Source organism: Calonectris borealis, chromosome W (assembly GCF_964195595.1).
Source record: "Calonectris borealis chromosome W, bCalBor7.hap1.2, whole genome shotgun sequence".
NCBI lineage: Eukaryota > Metazoa > Chordata > Aves > Procellariiformes > Procellariidae > Calonectris > Calonectris borealis.
The window spans coordinates 26,333,330-26,354,355 of NC_134351.1; the positions used below are offsets into that span (position 1 = coordinate 26,333,330).

The 21,026-nt window shown below is 44.0% G+C and overlaps 1 protein-coding gene and 1 pseudogene across 1 annotated transcript; one reads left to right on the plus strand and one right to left on the minus strand.

The window, feature by feature from the left end:
• Window positions 1–4,985: 4,985 nt before the first annotated feature.
• Window positions 4,986–12,857, minus strand: LOC142074754 (putative glutathione peroxidase 8-B). Its single transcript, XM_075135622.1, has 2 exons — window positions 12,651–12,857; window positions 4,986–5,054 (listed from the first exon to the last, which is right to left on the minus strand). The coding sequence occupies exons 1-2, from the start codon at window positions 12,855–12,857 to the stop codon at window positions 4,986–4,988; spliced, it is 276 nt and encodes a 91-aa protein (XP_074991723.1).
• Window positions 12,858–17,547: 4,690 nt separating this feature from the next.
• The window catches only part of LOC142074947 (granzyme A-like), a 60,523-nt pseudogene continuing 57,044 nt past the window's right edge, over window positions 17,548–21,026 (plus strand).

The following is a 21,026-nucleotide window of genomic DNA, read 5'->3' on the forward strand; positions in this document are numbered from 1 at the left end:
TCTCGGGATCTTTATGCATCCGCCATTGCATGGCTGTAAACGGAGGTACAGCATGGCTCATCACCTAAAGTTAAGTTGCACTATGGAGTAACCAATGATAATTCTAATTTCAAAATAACCTAAAATTGACTATACTGAGTTAGACTCTGGGCTCATTTAGACCGAGGTCTGGGCTCCAACAATAACCATAAATGGATGCCCAAGGAAGAAAAGGACTGAAATAAGTGTGTATGATACTAATTAACTTGTGGAAATAACATATTATACTGGTGCTCATACAACTAAGGCAAGAAACTGTTTGCAACACTATCCAGTTCCTTTTTGACAGTCTGGTATCCGATTCTAGTCATACTCCACATAGGTTTTATACTATGACTTTAATTTGGGTCTTACTGATTCAGAAACTTACCTGTACCATTTATTTCATGACAGTAATTACTGCTTGAACATATATATATATGTATATATACACATATATGAAACATGAACCTCAGAAGAGGTGAGCAATGCTGAATTAGGTAGAAAATAAGAGATGTCTCCAGGCACATATTATTTCATGAGACATCTCAGTCTGCATGGACTCTGTGTCTGGTAGGCAGTGTACTGCTAGCTGGCTGCTGTATCTGAATGTAGCAGTCGCTACTGCACTGTCACCTGCTGCAGGGCCAGCTCATCGCTGTTTAAAGGCGGTTACTTTGGAAAGCGCTAGGGTTCTAATTTCCAGGAATGCAGGTGGTGCATCTGTGTGTGATGGGATGGCAGTGTATATTAGCTGGTTGAAATTCTGACATCAGCTAACGTGCAGTTGCTATCCTTTTCCACATACCTTGATCATCAAACTGGAGAGCTACTACTTTTGTATAAAGAATCTTTTGGGTGCACTTGATTATTACTTTCTTTGACTGTCAGGCTCACTTTTGGTATTATAGCGGCATCTTGTATTCCTGTTATTCACCATTATCCAAAGAATTGTGAGAATTTCTGGTTGATTTAGACTCTGGGTTTCATCTGCTTTTAGATACCAAGGTAACAGAAAGTTTATAAATACTTGAAACAGGTAAATAATTCAAACATTTCAAACAATTTTAAGCTCTCTGGAAGTTTTCTTAAAGCAAAAGAAGCACAGTTAAAAACTTCACGTGAGTTTTAAAGTTTGATTTTTAAATTTTGTAGAATGATATTTGGCAAATGGGGTTGTCTTTTTTTTGTGTTTTTTTTTTTTGGGGGGGTTGTCTTTTTTTGTTTGTTTGTTTTTTGTTTTTTAACTGAGTAATTAGAAGCTGGAAAGGCTTAAGTGTGTGCTTATATAACAGTGTTCTAATTTTCATTTTATTTATTCGCCTTTCCAAGTCTGTGTAAATTTGACAGTTAAAGATGCTTTATTTTTACCCTGGATAACTGGTAACTTGGTTTTAGGAAAGAAGTGATTAGTTTATCAATGATCTGCCCTAAATATTACATTGGAAGAGCTGGTATGTCTCATGAAGAATAAGTAATACAAATATAGTGAGTTTTTTGAAGAATGTTAATTAAACAGTAAACTTTGAAAAACTTAAACTCTGTTTAGATTCAGGACTGAATGGTACCTATATTCATGTTTCTACAGAAGATGGCTATAGCAGATTGTGACCAAACAGTGAAATAAGAAATTCAATGCCTGTTTTCTCAGGCAAAACCTTCTTTTTCTAGGAATCTGAAATAAAAGTAATTCAGGAAGCAGTGAGTTAAATAATTCTGTCCACTCATTTGCTAATATCCCATGCTATTTCTGAATACCAGGAAAGATATTTGATCTTAATGCTGGCATTGAGTTATTTAAGATTACAGCATATCCTGTGAAAAGCAGAATATGAGCTTTAGTGAGTGAATCACAAGCAAGGTGTGCACACTCCCTTCCTTCCTGATCCCTTCCAAACTAGAAAATGATATTGCACTGTTATCTTTCATAGGGTATTTAAAGAACTTGAGTGAAATTTCCCATATGCTGAGTAACTATCAGGCAATACCAGGACTAAAATAGATTTTTTTTCCCAGGTGTTCCACTAACTGCACCCGACACTTCTTTATACCTACTCTTTTTTATTCAGTGATACAAAAAGCAGGGAGGTATAGCAGTGCACATGAATGAATATGCATGTTTTAGCCATGTACATTTTCAAGTAAAGATATCATCCACCATTTATGGGAAAAACATTGTGTCCTGCGACTTAGTTCTGTGGAATCTAGACTGCTCCCAGCAAGGGGAGAGGATCTATATCTCAATTCCCTTCCTGCTCCATCAAAGCAGCAGGGATATGTGACAAAAATCACCTGGTGTGTTCTGGCTTTTATCCAGCGGCAGTTGTTAGTACATGTTCAGAATCCCTCACTGCCAAGATTATACTAAAATGTTCCCAAGGCTGGAACTGTACATGCACGAGGAGACTGGAGTAAACCACAGGACCTCAACATAAGAACGGGAACTGTCTTAATGGATCAGATGTGGATTCTTCCTGGCTAATGGCAAACAACTCAGAGGTTGGTCTAAAACCTCGGCAGTAGGCACATTTGGACCAACTGGATCCTTACATAGGGCTTAACTGATCTCTAAAAGTTAGAGTGTGACTAAAATTGTTATACATAAGATTTGACTTCCCTTCTAAAATGATGGTTGTCATTAATGAGGGTGACTGTTTAATCTTCCACATCAATATCATTACTCAATCTTTTCTTTTAAAATCTTTTTATGTCCTTATTCCTCAGGGGTTTTCTGTGAAATTCTCAATGAATTCCGTAGGTTAATGAAAAATGCTTATTTTTTTAATTGCTTTTTAATTTCTCACCTTTTTAAGACAGTTAAGCGGCCATCTTTCTTTGAAAATGCTTTGAAGCACTTCAGTTCTTTTCAGTCACTGTTAGTCTTACAGGAGAACAGCACTAATGCTACCAGTCCTTTTTCATATAGAAAACTCTTCTGAGACACTGGTTTCTCTCCTTTCTGTTTTGTCAGCTCTCCTTTAAGACTTGGACAGCTGGAATGAGGTTCCTTATTCCAATTTACTGTCTCCCTTCATCAAACAGATAAATCAAAACACTTGGCAGTTTGAAATAGAACAGTGGAAGAGAACCGGAAATGGGTTTGCAGTTACATGCTGGACTAGGGAGATTGCAAGGTAAGAAGAGTGGGGCTTGAGGCATGAACCTTCATCCCCTTCTTCTACCTCTACTTGAAGACTGTTGATTTATTACAGAGATGTGAGGTAGATGGCTGGGGAACATTATCTTGGACTGTCTCAGAAAGATGTGCGAGATGATGTTTGTTAGAGTGCCAGGCTGTTGATTTTTGTTTCCCCTTGAATCCTACTGTAAGCAACCATGTATATTCACACAGGCCCTGCCTTCATCCAGGTCAGAAGACTGGCAATCCAGCAGGAGATGAGCTCACAGACGAGGTACTGTTGTCCGAAAAGCGGATTCGTGCCCGGCGTGCAAGTAACCAATTCCACACGCTCAGGAGAGATATTGTTTTATTCAGGCCTGGGTGCTCGGTGGACTTGCCACAAATCAAGCACACCTGGTCTAGTCACCTTTCTGTTTATATCCATGCTTCTCATATGTATTTTAAATTTCCTTGTTACATATTCATTACATTTCCGAGAACTAATTATAATATTACATCATCTTAAACACATGCGCACTAAAGCCTTTAGGGTCTTCTTGAGGGTCTCGGGTGGTCTCTGGTGGTCGTCAGGGTAGTGAACTCTTCATAAACTTATTTCCTCTTTACCTTATAGGGTCGCGATTTGTCCCTGAGCCATGCTTGGACCACGTTTGTTTATAGTTTCCATAGCTAAAATTAATTATCACTACCTCTAAAACACACAGTTTATAATTAATTACTACTCCACACAATTACAAACACACACCTGTTAGTTACCTAACTTCTAAGCAACAAATCTTCATTGTTTAAAATTACAGAAGCGAGCAATATAGAATCCACAACAAACTAAACTATCTATCACCATAGTGTTCTTAAATTAAAACATATACATCTTGATCTCCTCCAATCAAACACCCACTCACTAGCTTCATCATTCTGGTTTCTTATTAACTGGTCTTTTAACCCAGTTCTGGGCGAGGGCTATACACAGGACAAGAACACTTTGAGAATTAATGTTGATTATGATTAACATTAACAGTACTGTACTGTGGTGCAAATGTATGGAGAAGGCTAAAGAGGTTAAAGGTGTTGCTGTAAAGGTGAAATGTAAAATGAATCAAAATACACACAAAGCAGGTAAGGAAACATTTTTGCAATTTTTTTCTTTTAATAATAATCTTATTTTCTATATACAGTTTTTTACAACTAAGTTGACAGCTTCGCAATTCAGTAATCTTCCTCAAGAAGATATTGCAAAGCTGGTACCTTCAGTTGCATTTGTCTCTAAAAACCCTGGTATGATGCCTCTGGGCCCCATGTCTTTCAGTCAGGGCAATTATGTGTTAATGGAATATCAAAATCTATTTGTTACTGGTAGATGGGAAACAAAACTCTTCTGTGCAAATACTGAGTAATTTATCAACCAATCCTCTTCTTTTTAGCTATCTTCCTGCTGGTGACAATTGTAATTAGCTATTGTCAGCAATTTAAAGAAACATTCAGAAACTTTATGCAAATTGAAGGTCCATTCCTGCAAAGTACTGAGTGCCTTGCCATTCTCAGTAACCTCAGTGGTTCTCAAGGTTGTTTCAGGAGCCAATCCAACATTAATTGACATAGTGTAGCTGAAAATACTAACACCAAAGAGAAGTAAAATCATCTGATGGTTTAGCTTCTAGCAGCATTTCCCAGGAATGTAGTAAGGTTGTGCACCCATGCTGTTGAACGGATTCACAGCGTGAATGGCTTTTTCAAAGGTCTTCTCTTTTTTTCATTATAATCTGCCTGATTAATGATGCTACTTCTGGCTTGATACTTTCTATAGGCTCTTCAGGTCTTCAGAATTTCACAACTTTACCCTCAGGGCTGACAAGGTACTTCCAGAAATTCCATCGAGGCTCTTTCTTTGAAGAATCTGTAAGAATGACATCAGATCATTTTAGTGTGACTTACACTTGTAATTGGTTCATTACCCTGCAGTGATTCTTCAACTATTTATGTTGAAATAATCCCACCTTGTTCTTTGCTAGAAGTCTGGGCATGGACTTACTGGTTGGTGTTAATGATCTGAAAAGTGGGAAGTGAATGATGCTCTCCCCTTCTTGTGAAACTATTTAAGAGTTCCTACTTTTACTATGCTCTGCTTCTTAGGGAGGAGGATATGGGGGCTGCACACTCATTGGGGAATCCCCAGTTTTATGTTGGTTTAGGGGGAGTGAAATGGGAGCAGGCCACAGCACCAGTCATACTGGTGGTAGTGGCTTAATTCAGCTCCTTTCATCCCATGAGGCAAAACCCTACTGGTACCTTTGCTGTCATGAATACCTGGCAGAGATAATTTCTGGGATCAAGGGGCTATCAGGAAACTATGTAGCTCCTAGAGGAGGCAGAAGCAGTTTCTTGACTCTGGCTTTGTCCTTGGAGAGTCCCACAGGTTTCGAGGGAAATCTCTTTTTGAGAGAAGAACTAGAAGAAAACTCTAGGAGATTTTGACTGGGGAACAGGTGCCTAGTGGGGAACAGTGCTCAGCCCTACACTGATTCTTGGAAGCAATGGGTTGAATTTTGCCATTGGACTACATTTGTAATGTCATGACTGTAAGAGGACACCATGGCAAGCAAATGGGTATGGTAAAGCTCATGTCATGGAGGCTCTGGCCCAGCTGGTAATTATATCTTTGCTGAGTTGTATCTAGGATCAGTCTTTGTGAAATATGTTCACTTGATTCGTGTCAATATAGAACAATGCAAGGCCGCATGGTGAAATGTGACCCACTCTGTATATGTCTGATGGTTCTTGTATAGCCGCAGGCTAGTGATGGCTAAGCAAGAGGGCATGTATAGTTCATCGGGTCTGTTCCCGACGAACTGTCTTGGGGGTTGTGTCTGTGGCGCCTCTGTGTCCTGGTTGTTTGGGTGGAGGAGCCCTATCTTTGAAACTAAGTTTCAACTTCTGTTCCTGCCTCTTGCAAAAGCAACCAATCAGGTTTTGTTGCTAAGCAAGAGGGCATGTATAGTTCTTGCCTCTTGCAAAAGCCACCAAACCGGTTTTGTTGCTAACTGCATAGTGATAAGCAAGAGGACATGCGCCGAAGAAGATACACCATTCGTGGAATAGTTATGAATATGTATTAGCAGATGGGGTATAAACCGAAGGCGGGAACTGTATGGTGTGCGCGTCTTGGTGGAGCAGAGACTCCCGGCGCACCCAACGCTGTTTGCTTGCCTCTATTCGTTTAATAAATTGTTAACTTAAATTGGAATCCTGTTTGGGACTAAATCATTTATAACAGTCTTGAAGTAACGTAACCCGTCTCTGAATATTTTTCCAGTGTTCATTAATGCATATGAATAACTCATACAAAGTACACATAGGAAGCTGGACATTATTTTAGGAAAGGTGAGGCTACAAACCCAGCAAAATGCCTTACTGCTATAAAAGCAACAAGAAGCAGTTGTGTAAAGGCACTGGCACCATGTTTATGCTGCCAGTGGATTCTTTTTGCACTAGACTATCTGACAGTGCTGGACAAATGGTAGCTAGCAGTCGCAGGCAGGAGGGGACATAGCATGAAGATGTTCAACCTTCTGATAGTCAAGATGTGAAGAAAACAGGTGCTTCTTTAATTGAAGATGCACAGTAATTTCATGTGAAGCACAGGAATGCAGGAAAAGACAGATCTTATTTAAGGTCCAGAGGATATTATTAAGAGGATATTATTAAATATATCCAAGGTATATTTAATATATTAAGAGGATATTAATATATTAGAGGATATTATTAAATATATCCAGAGGATATATTTAAGTACCAGATGATCTTTCTCCTTCTTGTGGGTGAACAGCATGTCAAATAAGAACCGAGTGAGTGAATAAGGCAGTTCTGTTTCTGTATAGATATTAATGTCTGATACTGATTGCACTGGGAGTTAGAATCTGGATTCATACCACCCAGCTGGTACCTACATGCCCATGACTCCTCTATAGTCCTGAGAGAAGGGGGTTAAAGGAATTTTAGTAGTTAAAGGATTGAATTAGTAGGCAAAGTCTGATACTTTGTTGTGTAAATTAACTGAGGCGCCTCACAAGGACAGCTCCTGATAAGAACTAAGAACTTGCCTTAAGAAACCAGCTAAAACCGACCCTGCAGTTTGAGCAAGAGCCAAGGAACAACTGAGCCTGCGCAAGAACAAAAGGTTACTAGCGGTGACGAAGAGGAACCACAAACCTTCATCCCCACGACCCCCGACGACCACCACTAGGAGGCAGTGCGCAAGCGCAGATGGGAGGGGTTCATGGAAATAACGTCTTGGAACTCATTTTAATACGAAGCGGGGACAGGTCATGCATATGTATAGGCGTATTGTGAAACTTTATGTTAATGCAACACTTTGCTGTATATATTTATGGTGAGTGCCCCGTTGGGGCGCGCACGACTTTGATGGGACTACCCCCCGTGCTGCCCAGCGCTGAATAAACATACCTACTTTACAGTCTTCTAGATTGTGGAGTCCGTTTTCCGCAAGTCAGTCGAAGCCACCGAGGCGAAGGGCTCCGGAGCGGAGGATCGCGCCGGGGGACCCTTCCTGAAGCGGCAAAACCGCCGCAAAAACCGCGAAGGTAAAAGCGCAGGGAGCGAGAGGGTGCCCCAGCCCCCCTCCCCCGAGCCGGAGGAGCGAGCTCCTGACGAGCGGCAGCTCTGACTCAGCGTGGGCGGGGACAGGAGGGACGGCGGCCAAACCCCCTCAGATACAAGAGCAGCCCCCAGGGAGCGCGAGCGACCCGGGGCGTGGCGCGGCAGTTCGCGCCGGCAGGGCGTGCGAGCAGGGCGCAGGCCCCCCCCTCCAGGCTCCAGAGGCTAGCTCAACTCGTGGTCGTTGCCCTCCCAGAAAAGAACCTAGCCATGGTATCCACTCGGCCGAAAGCCATCGCCAGAAGAAACGTGGCGACCCAGACCGAGCCCGTACGCAAACATACATCTGTCCAGGTCTCCGGCTGCAGGGAGTGCCTGAGGCTGTCCCTTGTACAGGAGGGCAGCAGAGATGACGCCTGTGTGCCTTGTGACCAGGTGGATGATCTGCTCAGCCTGGTGGCAGAGCTGAAGGAGGAAGTGGAGAGGTTAAGGAGTATCAGGGAGTGTGAGAGGGAGATAGATTGGTGGAGCCGCACCCTGCCGTCCCTGAGGCAAGGGCAGCACACGGAGGCTCCGCAAGAAGCGGAGGATCCCCTGCCCTCTTGCCACCAGGCAGAAGGAGGAGACCCAGGCGACGGAGGGGAATGGAAACAGGTCCCTGCTCGGGGTGCCAGGCGAACCCCCGCCCGGCCTCCCTCACCTCAACCTTCCCAGTTGCCCCTACACAACAGATATGGGCCTCTGGATCTTGAGGGCCAGACAAAAGAGGACGCAGATGAAGGCCCATCCAGGGGGTTGCCCGAGGCGAGTCAGTCAGCCCCACGCATTACGACTGCCTCTGCTAAGAAAAAAAGGAGGGTAATTGTCATAGGTGATTCCCTTCTGAGGGGGACGGAGGGCCCAATATGCCGGCCAGACCCATCCCACAGGGAAGTCTGCTGCCTCCCTGGGGCCCGGGTGAAGGACATTACTAGGAAGCTCCCTAGTCTCGTGCGATTACTACCCGCTATTGGTTATACAGGCTGGCAGCGAGGAGGATGCAGAGAGAAGTCCCGAAGCGATCAAAAGGGACTTCAGGGCACTGGGGCGACTGGTGGAAGGATCGGGAGCACAGGTAGTGTTTACCTCGATCCCTTTAGTGGCGGGGAGGAATACTGAAGGGAACAGGAAAACTCATCGGATCAACACGTGGCTTAGGGGCTGGTGCCACTGGCGGAATTTTGGCTTCTTTGACCACGGGGAGGTTTACAGGGCACCAGGCCTGCTGGTGATGGACAGAGTTCAGCTGTCTCACAGGGGGAAAAGGATTCTCGCGTATGAGTTGGCGGGGCTCATCGAGAGGGCTTTAAACTAGGTTCGAAGGGGATAAAACCAGGCTCGCTAGAGAAGAGCCTAGGGGCGGCACGCCAATGTTGGGGGAGAAATCGGCAGCCCAGCTCAAGTGCATCTACACCAATGCACGCAGCATGGGCGGCAAACAGGAGGAGCTGGAAGCCATTGTGCAGCGGGGTAGCTATGACTTAGTCGCCATCACGGAAACATGGTGGGATGAGTCTCACGATTGGAGTGCTGCAATGGATGGCTATAAGCTCTTCAGAAGGGACAGGCGAGGAAGGAGAGGCGGTGGGGTAGCCCTGTATGTTAGGGAGTGCTTCGACTGTCTAGAGCTCAATGGTAGTGATGACGAGGTCGAGTGCTTGTGGGTAAGGATGAGGGGGAAGGCCAACAAGGCAGATATCCTGCTGGGAGTCTGTAATAGACCACCCAACCAGGACGAGGAGGCAGACAAAATATTCTACCAGAGGCTGGCAGAAGTCTCCCAGTCGCTAGCCCTTGTTCTCGTGGGGGACTTCAACTTTCCGGACGTCTGCTGGAAATACCACACGGCAGAGAGGAAACAGTCGAGGAGGTTCCTGGAGTGTGTGGAGGATAACTTCCTGATGCAGCTGGTAAGCGAGCCCACTAGGGGAGATGCCTCGCTTGACCTGCTGTTCACAAAAAGAGAAGGACTGGTGGGAGATGTGGTGGTCGGAGGCCGGCTTGGGCTTAGCGGCCATGAAATGATAGAATTCTCGATACTTGGTGAAGTAAGGAGGGAGGCCAGCAAAACCGCTACCATGGACTTCCGGAGGGCGGACTTTGGCCTGCTCAGGACACTGGTCGAGAGGGTCCCTTGGGGGACAGTCCTGAAGGGCAAAGGGGTCCAGGAAGGCTGGACGTTCTTCAAGAAGGAAGTCTTAAAGGCGCAGGAGCGGGCTGTCCCCATGTGCCGCAAGAAGGACGGGCGGGGAAGGCGACCGGCCTGGCTGAATGGGGAGCTCTGGCTGGGACTCAGGAAAAAAAGGAGAGTTTATCACCTTTGGAAGAAGGGGCAGGCAACTCGAGAAGAGTACAGGGTTCTCGTTAGGTCGTGCAGAGAGGAAATTAGAAAGGCAAAAGCCCAGCTAGAACTCAACCTGGCCACTGTCGTGAGAGACAACAAAAAATGCTTTTACAGGTATATTAATGACAAAAGGAGAGCCAAGGAGAATCTCCATCCTTTATTGGATGCGGGGGGGGAACATTGCCACCAAGGACGAGGATAAGGCTGAGGTACTCAACGCCTTCTTTGCCTCAGTCTTTAATAGTCAGAGCAGTTATCCTCAGGGCACTCAGCCCCCTGAGCTGGAAGACAGGGACAGCGACCAGGATAAACCCCCCATAATCCAAGAGGGAGCAGTTAACGACCTGCTACGCCACCTGGACGTTCACAAGTCTATGGGGCTGGATGGGATCCACCCGAGGGTACTGAGGGAGCTGGCGGAGGAGCTTGCCAAGCCACTCTCCATCATTTACCAGCAGTCCTGGTTAACTGGGGAGGTCCCGGACGACTGGAGGCTCGCCAATGTGACGCCCATCTACAAGAAGGGCCGGAAGGAGGATCCGGGGAACTACAGGCCGGTCAGCCTGACCTCGGTGCCGGGGAAGATCATGGAGCGGTTCGTCTTGAGGGCGCTCACGAGCCATGTCTGAGACAACCGGGGGCCCAGGCCCAGCCAGCACGGGTTCATGGAAGGCAGGTCCTGCTTGACCAACCTGATCTCCTTCTATGACCAGGTGACCCGCCTAGTGGATGAGGGAAAGGCTGTGGATGTGGTCTACCTGGACTTCAGTAAAGCCTTTGACACTGTCTCCCACAGCATTCTCCTAGAGAAGCTGGTGGCTCACGACCTAGACAGGTACACTCTTCGCTGGGTAAAAAACTGGCTGGATGGCCGAGCCCAGAGAGTTGTGGTCAACGGAGTTAAATCCAGTTGGCGGCCGGTCACGAGTGGTGTTCCCCAGGGCTCAGTTTTGGGGCCGGTCCTGTTCAATATCTTTATCAATGATCTGGACGAGGGGATCGAGTGCTCCCTCAGTAAGTTTGCAGATGACACCAAGTTGGGCGGGAGTGTTGATCTGCTGGAGGGTAGGAAGGCTCTGCAGAGGGACCTGGACAGGCTGGATCGATGGGCTGAGGCCAACTGTATGAGGTTCAACAAGGCCAAGTGCCGGGTCCTGCACTTCGGCCACAACAACCCCAGGCAACGCTACAGGCTTGGGGAAGAGTGGCTGGAAAGCTGCCCAGAGGAAAAGGACCTGGGGGTGCTGGTTGACAGCCGGCTGAACATGAGCCGGCAGTGTGCCCAGGTGGCCAAGAAGGCCAACGGCATCCTGGCCTGTATCAGAAATAGTGTGGCCAGCAGGAGTAGGGAGGTGATCGTGCCCCTGTACTCGGCACTGGTGAGGCTGCACCTCGAATACTGTGTTCAGTTTTGGGCCCCTCACTACAAGAAGGACATGGAGGTGCTGGAGCGTGTCCAGAGGAGGGCAATGAAGCTGGTGAAGGGCCTGGAGCACAAGTCTTATGAGGAGCGGCTGAGGGAACTGGGGTTGTTTAGCCTGGAGAAGAGGAGGCTGAGGGGAGACCTCATCGCGCTCTACAACTACCTGAAGGGAGGTTGTAGCGAGGTGGGTGTTGGTCTCTTCTCCCAAGTAACTAGCGATAGGACTAGAGGAAATGGCCTCAAGTTGTGCCAGGGGAGGTTTAGATTGGATATTAGGAAAAATGTCTTCACTGAAAGGGTTATCAAGCATTGGAACAGGCTGCCCAGGGAAGTGGTTGAGTTACCATCCCTGGAGGTATTTAAAAGACGTGTAGATGAGGCGCTTAGGGACATGGTTTAGTGGGCATGGTGGTGTTGGGTTGACGGTTGGACTCGATGATCTTAGAGGTCTTTTCCAACCTTAATGATTCTATGATTCTATGATTCGAAGAACTAGAGATGGCATAGAGATTACAATTAAGTCTTAAAATGGCATATCCCACTACCACAATCGTGCCTGCCTGAAGGCTAAATTTAATCTATCTGATCATAATTTCATTAAACAGATAAGAATGATAGCAGGTGAAGATATTTACTTTCAGACATCCTGTTTTAAAAATCCAATAAATGGATAAACTTTAAACTTACAGCTTTGTTTAAATATAAGCATGTAAAAAAGCAGATATTTAGGGCAGGCACTAAAATCATATTTATTAGATCAATTTCCAGAATTCAACACAAGATGCTACCATTCTTAACTAAGCTTAAAATGCACAAATTCCATTTTTAGACTATATTGATTTATAATAAAGAATATGAAAGAACATTTTTCTTGATTTATTAGCTCAAATAACTAATTCCTGGAGCAGGCCTAGATAAAATAATTTTCTCTCCAGCTTACTGTTTGAAGAATGGGAATTTAGCACAAATCTCTACTTGTAAATTCCCATAACCAAACTTCTTGTTTACCTATAAATGAACATCTGTTTTTCAGTAAAGATTCAAGACAAAGATATAATGAAGTTGTAACTTACTTTCCCTCTGTACTTCTCCAAGGCAAAGATCCTTCCTCGTGAATCCTTGTCTTTGAAAGGATAAAAATCTTTGATTTTACATTTAAAAAATCTGAATTGCAGCAGGCAGAGAATGGCAGTACACAAAACCATCGACAGAAAGACAACAAAGACTCTGGCTTTGGGCACTGAGTATTTCGGAGGATAAGTAGTTGTGAGAGGCTCCATTTTCGAAAACTTTGGAGAGGAGCTTGGGCAGGCCTGGAATGTAAAGGAGGAGCTGAAATATGAAACTTGCAGCTCGGACTGAAAAGAACAAGCTGCTCGTTTTGTCCCTGTTTCATTTCACAGTGACTCTGCTGGGCTTCAGAGTGCTTGGTAAAGTACAGAAATCTCTCTGGCTGGGAAAAAAAAAGAAACAAATGAAAAGTGTGTTCCCATCACCTAAGGATGCTGATTGCTCTGTTTAACTGACCTACATGGGATACTCCAGTGTTTGTCTGCACGCTGTCTTGAGAGCTGCTGGGGCCTCTTTTGTGGGTCTGTAGTGCAGCTCTAGCACATCCCCTGGGCCCCTGAGGTGTCCCTGACAAAGTTGTTCAGCAGCAGGCACCTGTGCTATCAGACAGACCTGGAGAAGCAGTTTGGGGGCCAGCTGTTCAGGTAGAAGGAGCGCAGTATGGCTTAACTGCCCTGTTTACAGCCTCTGTCCTGCCTCTCATAAGCTACTGTGGGATCACAGGCAGCTTTACTTGTAAAAACTCTTTTACAGCACATGGGGCAGAGAAAAACTCCTTGTTTATAGGCTGGCATAAGAGAAGAAAATAAAATATTTTTTGTAATTGGTGGGGGGGGATGGGGGACAGGACTGATGGTGGAAAATGGGTTGCTTTTTTTTATTACTACTGGCTAATTGGCAGCTAGCTATGCTGAGATGAGAAGATGGAAGGTGTGCACAAGAGAAGAATGAGTTAGCTGAGAATCTCAGATCTAAGCCAGGCAGCTCCAGTGATGTTTTGCTGAGGCAATTGTGAAAGAAACTGAACTTGAGCCACACGAATCTGGTGTCTTCTCTGTCTTAATTTTAATTGTTTTCTATTTTAAAGATGTTTGCCTGTTCCTCTTGGTTTCTGAAGGCACATCAACATGTAGTGGTGACAACTCAGTTATGGAAAATCAAATTTTTCTCTCTTTCTTCATGTCTTCCCTTGTTCAGCTCTTCTTCTTTCTTTCTGTCCATTTGCTATTCCCTCTCTTCCTCTCAGCTTTCAGGGTTTTGTTTTCTCCTCCTTACATTTCTGTTCTTGGGCTTTTCTAAGCTATCACTTGTCTTTCAGACCACGTTGCTTGTCAGTCTCTGCTAACATTCTTTTCCTTCCAGTCCAAACCACTGTTTAAGAGTGATTTCTGTCTCAGTCATTTTTCTCTTCTCTTTGCTTTTTTCTGCGCTTAGAGGCTACATTTTTAAAGGATGAAAATAGAACAGGACTTTCTGAAGGTGAAACCTGGAATCTGGGGGTCTGTTGCTTTTCAGTGAATTCAATATCACCTCAACTACCCTTGATTTGTACATCATAGTGGTATGTTCAACCATTTCTATAATGTTCTCTGAATAGATAAAGTCCATGTTCATTTTGTTTAACAAGACTATATAGAGAGTTTCACACAGCTCTACATAAGAGAGATGTTTGGGAAATACTATGAAAATTCAGTATTTGTGTGGGTGTTTCCTGTCATCTTAGGACATGTGAGGCTTGATCTCTGCCTGGCAATGAGGCCTATGAATGTGGTGTTTCAGTGGTGGGGACAGAAAAGGCAGAGACTTCTGTGCTGAAATGAACAAAGCTGTACTCAAAAAGCAAACACAGGTGGCTAATGCTGACTTTAAAAGCAAGTTTGAATGTGTTTGATTTCAGAAAATCCATGCAATATCCTGGTGTCTAAGTTATATCTCAACAGCTTGTAATTTGCATCTAATATTATTTCAGAAATTAAAAAAAATTACAAGACATTATATTATAAACATTTACTGGAGTACCTAATAATGATCCAGAAGCCTATTATACTTGCTGTGCTTCCTTACTGTTGTTACTTTCACTGTTTTCCCTAAAACATTGCTTTAAAACTGTTAGAAAAGCAAAATCTTGTGTTCAGTATTATCTAGGATCTTACATTTCAAATTTTGATACATTCTTATGTTTTGTGTTTTTCTGACAAATTGCTCTATGAATTAATTTGAAAGTAAGAAATGTAAATCTGTCATTTAATCTTTATTTAGTATGCCTTAATATATTAAAAAGTATAATATAACGTTAAAAATAATAATATGAGCAAACCACAATGGTGGTGAGAAGATTTAGAAATCAGAAGTGAGCTAAGTCCTTCTTTGGGTAAAGATTGGAAAACCAGCCTGGTTCTAAACAGCCAGCATGTGGGTTTGCCTGAATGACCATCTCTTAGGAAAGACCAAACCCAGGATCCTACACCAAATGTTTGAAAACGCCTTGGGTCTTTCAAAGGCCAGTGCCATAGCCTAGTGCATGAGTTACACAAATCTAGTTTTCTTCTCTGCCACAGTCTTTCTGTGTGACCTTGGCAAGAAATACATTTTCATTTTTGATTGTTACAGTGATAGGGACCAGTGATGCCGCTTGTTATGTCCTTGTATTAGTTGATCTTCAGGCTTCCCAAGTTTTACCTGAAATTTTGCCTGCCTTAATTTATTTTTCTGTCTATTGCCTTCACCTGATGTCATTGCCAGTTGATTCAGGGGTACTTACCTGACCAAGAACATTTGTTTCTTTCTGTTTTTTTTTTCTTTTGTTGTGTGGTGTTTTTTTTTTTTCCTTTTCTTCCCCCCCCCCCCTTCTCCACCCAGGTACTGACTGCTGGAGCCATCCTTAGCCCAACATCCATTTCCATGGCCTACTGCTCTGAGGTGGACTGAGCCCACGTGGCGTGGCAGAGGAAAACTTGAAACAGCGTGAAGGGACAAAACGATATTAAGTTATGACTAATTTTGGTGTTTTGTCTCCCTTCACTTGTGCAGGTCCCAGACTCAGGAAGGACCACGTACTACAGGTTTAAGAGCTCCATTAAAAAGAAGCTGGCAGCCAGGGTTCCGGTGGCGAGCTGCCCTATTGTCACAAGATGGCAGCAGCTGCACGTGGGAGGCGGCGCAGAGGAGCCGCACAGGGCCTGCTGCATGACTGATCTTTGTGCCTTCGGGGGGCTCCAGCTCATCAGCACACCTGAGAAGACTCCAGGTCAGATGGGATGCGAAGGAACACTTTCATATAGAGGATGACCTCATGCAGGGACTTCTGAAATAACCCGGAGCAGGGAATTAGTGTAAGGTGTGAGTTGGTGTTCCCCCATGTCCCAGTGGACAAGGGCTCTGGCTATGGCAGCGTGCAGCAGCAACAGCAGTTTGTGTAGACCTTCACAGGCAGAGCAAGTGCAGGGCCAGCTTCCTCTCAGCAGGATTACACTGCTGTCGTGAGAGGAAAGCTGAGCCCAAGGTTCCTGTTACCAGTGTGCAGACAGCTGACATCAAGGGGGGGGTGAAAGACTCATCTCCAACCAAGTAATGCCTGTTGCAGACCAACCTTTTTGCCTCTATGATGGGGGCTGTATTGGACTGGGTTTAAGTTGCACTGGGCTGGTAACAGTGCACAGGGTTTATTGCTGCACCTTCATATCTGGAATAGTTAACAATAACTGACAGGACAGTAGGAGAATTCATGCAGACCTCTCCCCTTCCTTCTGCTTCTCCTTTGCCTTACACACAGCTACCACGGACCTGGCCATAACTGCAGAACTCGGACCAGTCTGCATGCCTGAATGTGGTGTAGTGTACACTCAGAGATGACTCACTGAAGGAGAAGCTTGCCCTGTGTTATTGTCTCCCCTCCAATGCGTAAGGTTTCAGGTATTGACAAAGGGACAGTGGCCAAGGGACACTCACCTTCAACTCACCTTAGGGAGAGACTTATCTGAGGGCTGTTCAGAGCACAGATCAAACTTTCAGTACTCTGACTTGGTCTGGAGAACTGACTGTAGAGGAGGCTGTTTCTCTCCATCAACAACAGAGGGAGCTGAGGAAAGGCTAAATGAGCCTTTGAACTCACTGACTCCTACTTCCATCAGTGCTAGGGGACAGTGGGGAAGGGTTTACATGCTGCATGTACAAGAAGAGCTTCCTGGAAGATCTAGGGAACTAAACAAGGCTCATTTCTTGATTAATAATTGAAATCTTTAGACAGCAAATAAAAGATGCTGTTTAGTGTTCAGGATGTGTTCCTACGATGCCATGGCTGTTGGGCACAAGTGCAATTCTATCTTCTGCTAAGCAGAATACCACAGCTGCATGCTCAGCTCTAGGAAATTCAGGTTCTAAAACAAGGTGAAGTCTTCCCTACTTCAGTTTCTAGAACAGAAAGTCCTGCATGCTGTCTCCACCAGCAGTGATAAAAGCCTGTATGGTTCTGGGAAATCAGATATTGATTTCCTATGGGGTAGGATCCTGTGTAACCAGTCAATAAGGCTGGATCTGAGCTGTGGTAGTAAATACGGACTCTTTATAAAGGGATTGATCAGTCTGACCTTTTTTAAACATCTCTTTTTAGGATGAGATTAATAGTGCTGTAGAAATGTCTCTTTCTCTCCACTGATAATAAAAGGAAAGCAGGGTAACTAGCTCAAATGTCAGTATTTGTATTGTACCGCTTAGTGTGTCAGATCTGCTTTTGGAGTACTGCTACTACAAAATCAGTGCTATTCTGAAAAGTACTTGACAAATATCCCTGTGTATGTTTTTTAAAGGAATCGTTTCCATTAAAATTGTTTTTTTCAGTGACACTTCAGGTGCCTAAGAAACTCTCTATCATGAAAACTGTTGTGACTCTACCTAGTAGTCATGCTGCAGCAGGCTTGGAAGGGAGGAATAACAGGAGAGCTGAAATGGGAAAGAAACAGGTGAGTAATGCAACATTCAAATGCACAGGTAGGATATTTGCTTTCCTGATGTATTCTGTTACCTTATCTTTGGCCTGGAATCTGTTATGCGGATACTACCTTATCGACATGGAGAACAGTAACAAGAAGAGGTCCATTTAGGAAATCTCTGCTAGAGAAATGTCAGGAGCAATTGCTTTGTCATTTACTTGATTCAGCTTCTCTCCCCTTCCTTCAAGCTATCATCCTGCAAACTAAAATCAAAACCAAGCTAACGAAGCCCTCAAGATGCATTTGTTATCTCTGAGGGAAAACGTATATTATAAAAAATACATATGAAAAGCATGAAGGACTCAGTTTTCCACTTGCTTTAATAACCACTATGTGTGAAGAAGATAATTTCTCCAGTTGTGCAGGATGTAGCTTTCTGAGAATAAAATTTTTTGTCATGACAATAGAAGGTCAGATTCTTGGCCAAGGATGAAAGAACACGTGGAATCTGTCTAACATGTGAAACAAAGACTTCAGATCACTTCCCATTTAGGTGCTATTTTTTATCGCTGTATGCTTTATCCCTTCATTTTTGCTAGTGGACACTGACACACCAGATTTTTTCTTTTTTTGGCTTTATCCATTGCTTTTTGGTCATCTTAAATAAACCTAGGCACCAGCCACCCACCTGTTTCTGTTCACTAACTTATTGAAAATTGACTTCTCATGTGAAGCACGGTGATACTTGTCTGTATTAGTAAAAGTTATTACTATAACATGGCACTCAAAAACACCTCTCTATTTTAGTGCTATCTCATTGTGACTGTTCATATATTAAGTTGTAAACTTTTAGTCAGTGACTACACTTTTTCTTGTGCTCTCCTTTCCTTGATTGCACCAGTTGCAAGGTCAGTACTGAAGATGCTGATAACTGTTTTCACGTGATTACTTTTTTGACCATAACTATTGAGTAAGGATGCTTCACAGATGCATACTCAATGTCCTTGCCTATACTGGTTTATAATCCTTAATATTACTGAGAAGTTTCTGTGAGGGTACCAAGCTCAACTTCTAATAAAAGGAGGTAGTATCAGGACAGCTGGGCTACCAGGCTTGTTGGTTGATATCTTTTAATATTTGTACTCTTGAAGGTCATTGGATGTTGCAAAAAGACCATGCTTTTACATCATTCTGGGAAACCTGGTCCTTGGGGCAATCACTATCCTTTCTAAATAAGTAAAATAGTCTGGAAAATCCTCCTTTCAACAACAGTGCTTTCTTCCCCATCCCGTGGTCTCATTGGAGAGTCTGTGAATTTTAGGATTGTTAAAATATACAGCTCAATGGGTTTAGTAATCTTAGTTGAATCTACCCCACAGAGAAACTTAATAAAACCTTTTTGTGAGGTGATAAGAACTTCAGATAAGATTCAGAAATAGTGTGGCCAGCAGGAGTAGGGAAGTGATTGTCCCCCTGTACTCGGCACTGGTGAGGCTGCACCTCGAATACTGTGTTCAGTTTTGGGCCCCTCACTACAAGAAGGACATTGAGGTGCTGAAGCGTGTCCAGAGAAGGGCAACGAAGCTGGTGAAGGGCCTGGAGCACAAGTCTTATGAGGAGCGGCTGAGGGAACTGGGGTTGTTTAGCCTGGAGAAGAGGAGGCTGAGGGGAGACCTCATCGCGCTCTACAACTACCTGAAGGGAGGTTGTAGCGAGGTGGGTGTTGGTCTCTTCTGCCAAGTAACTAGCGATAGGACTAGAGGAAATGGCCTCAAGTTGCGCCAGGGGAGGTTTAGACTGGACATTAGGAAAAATGTCTTCACTGAAAGGGTTATCAGGCCTTGGAACAGGCTGCCCAGGGAAGTGGTTGAGTCACCATCCCTGGAAGTATTTAAAAGACGTGTAGATGTGGCGCTTAGGGACATGGTTTAGTGGGCATGGTGGTGTTGGGTTGACGGTTGGACTCGATGATCTTAGAGGTCTTTTCCAACCTTAATGATTCTATGATTCTATGAAGTAATATATGTAAAACATTCTTCCTTCCTTAAAATGCAACGTATGATGAGTACATGTTATTGTCTTCACTCTTTCATGTGTCAGTCTTTCATCTCTACAGTGAAGTCTCTTACCTAGAATTACACTGTAATTTACAAGCAGGAGTTGAGTTAGAACTAAGATATTCAGAGTTCTACATCAAGGACCAAAACCACTTCCCATAAGTGTGATGTGGAGGTATTTAAGATAACATTGTGGGATGACCAAAACCCAAGTCATTCCTAAAAACCATTTGGAATGGTCAGTCCTGGCTAAGACCATATGAAAATCTAGTAATCTTCTTAGATATAGTAATTGACGACTATTTAATTTGCGCTGCCTGGTAGCATAAAGGGATAGGATGCATTGAGAATAAAATCTTCTCATGTTCCAGTGAATGTGCGTAGTCTCTTGTGGGCCAAAAGATTACTTCCCTGTATACACGTTTGGTTTTCCATAGAAATGTCTGCACTTATTTTAGAGGGACACAGATCCAAGCAATCTAATTAGCTTTCTGCCAAGTTGTCTATATAAATCATGCAGAAAGTGCCTCTCAAAGCTGAAGGCCTGCTGTAGAACAGCTGGGATATGTAAAGGAGGAACACTTTTTTCCAGTTATGTTTTTGTAAGACATTTCTTATCATGATTGCAACAGGGTTTTGAAGAAGAGTAACACTGGGTGTGCTTGGAAGGATAGATTTCACAGACATGGGAGGAAGAACGTACTAATCTTGAGTGGCTGGTAAGAACATCAGCTGCATTTCCACCTGACTGTAAATAAAGAATTACAGACCAAACAGACAACTGGCATCAGAGCATTCAACTCGGTGAACATTGTGAAGAAATGCATATTATTAGGCATTGGTGAAGAGATTCATATCCTGTGTGAGCTGATCTGAGCCTTTGCCTGTATCTTGGCCAAAGGCCTAAGCTAATTTTTTTTTTTTTTTTAAGAAAGAAAAAGTTCTAATAACAATTCAGATCTCCCTTTTCTTATCTTTGTCTGCTGCATCATCTGTTTCTTTGACACCCAAAGAAATTATAATCTAATTAAAAAAAAAATCTTATTGTCGTGGTTTAACCCCAGCCAGCAACTAAGCCCCACACAGCCGCTCGCTCACTCCCCCTCCAGTGGGATGGGGGAGAGAATCAGAAAGGTAAGAGTGAGAAAACTCGTGGGTTGAGATAAAGACAGTTTAATAGGTAAAGCAAAAGCCGCGCACGCAAGCAAAGCAAAACAAGGAATTAATTCACTACTTCCCATTGTCAGGCAGGTGTTCAGCCACCTCCAGGAAAGCAGGGCTCTATCACGTGTAACGGTTACTTGGGAAGACTAAACGCCGCCCCCCTCCCCCCCCCCCCCCCCTTCCTTCTTCTTCCCCCAGCTTTATATGCTGAGCATGACGTCATATGGTA

Bases quoted from the DNA above. Each gene is read 5' to 3' on its own strand.
- LOC142074754 (XM_075135622.1), bottom strand. From the start codon at position 12,857: ATGGAGCCTCTCACAACTACTTATCCTCCGAAATACTCAGTGCCCAAA. The intron at 5,055-12,650 runs GTAAGTTACAAC...TCATTCTTACAG, and splicing joins TGGAGAAGTACAGAGGGAAA to ATTCTTCAAAGAAAGAGCCT.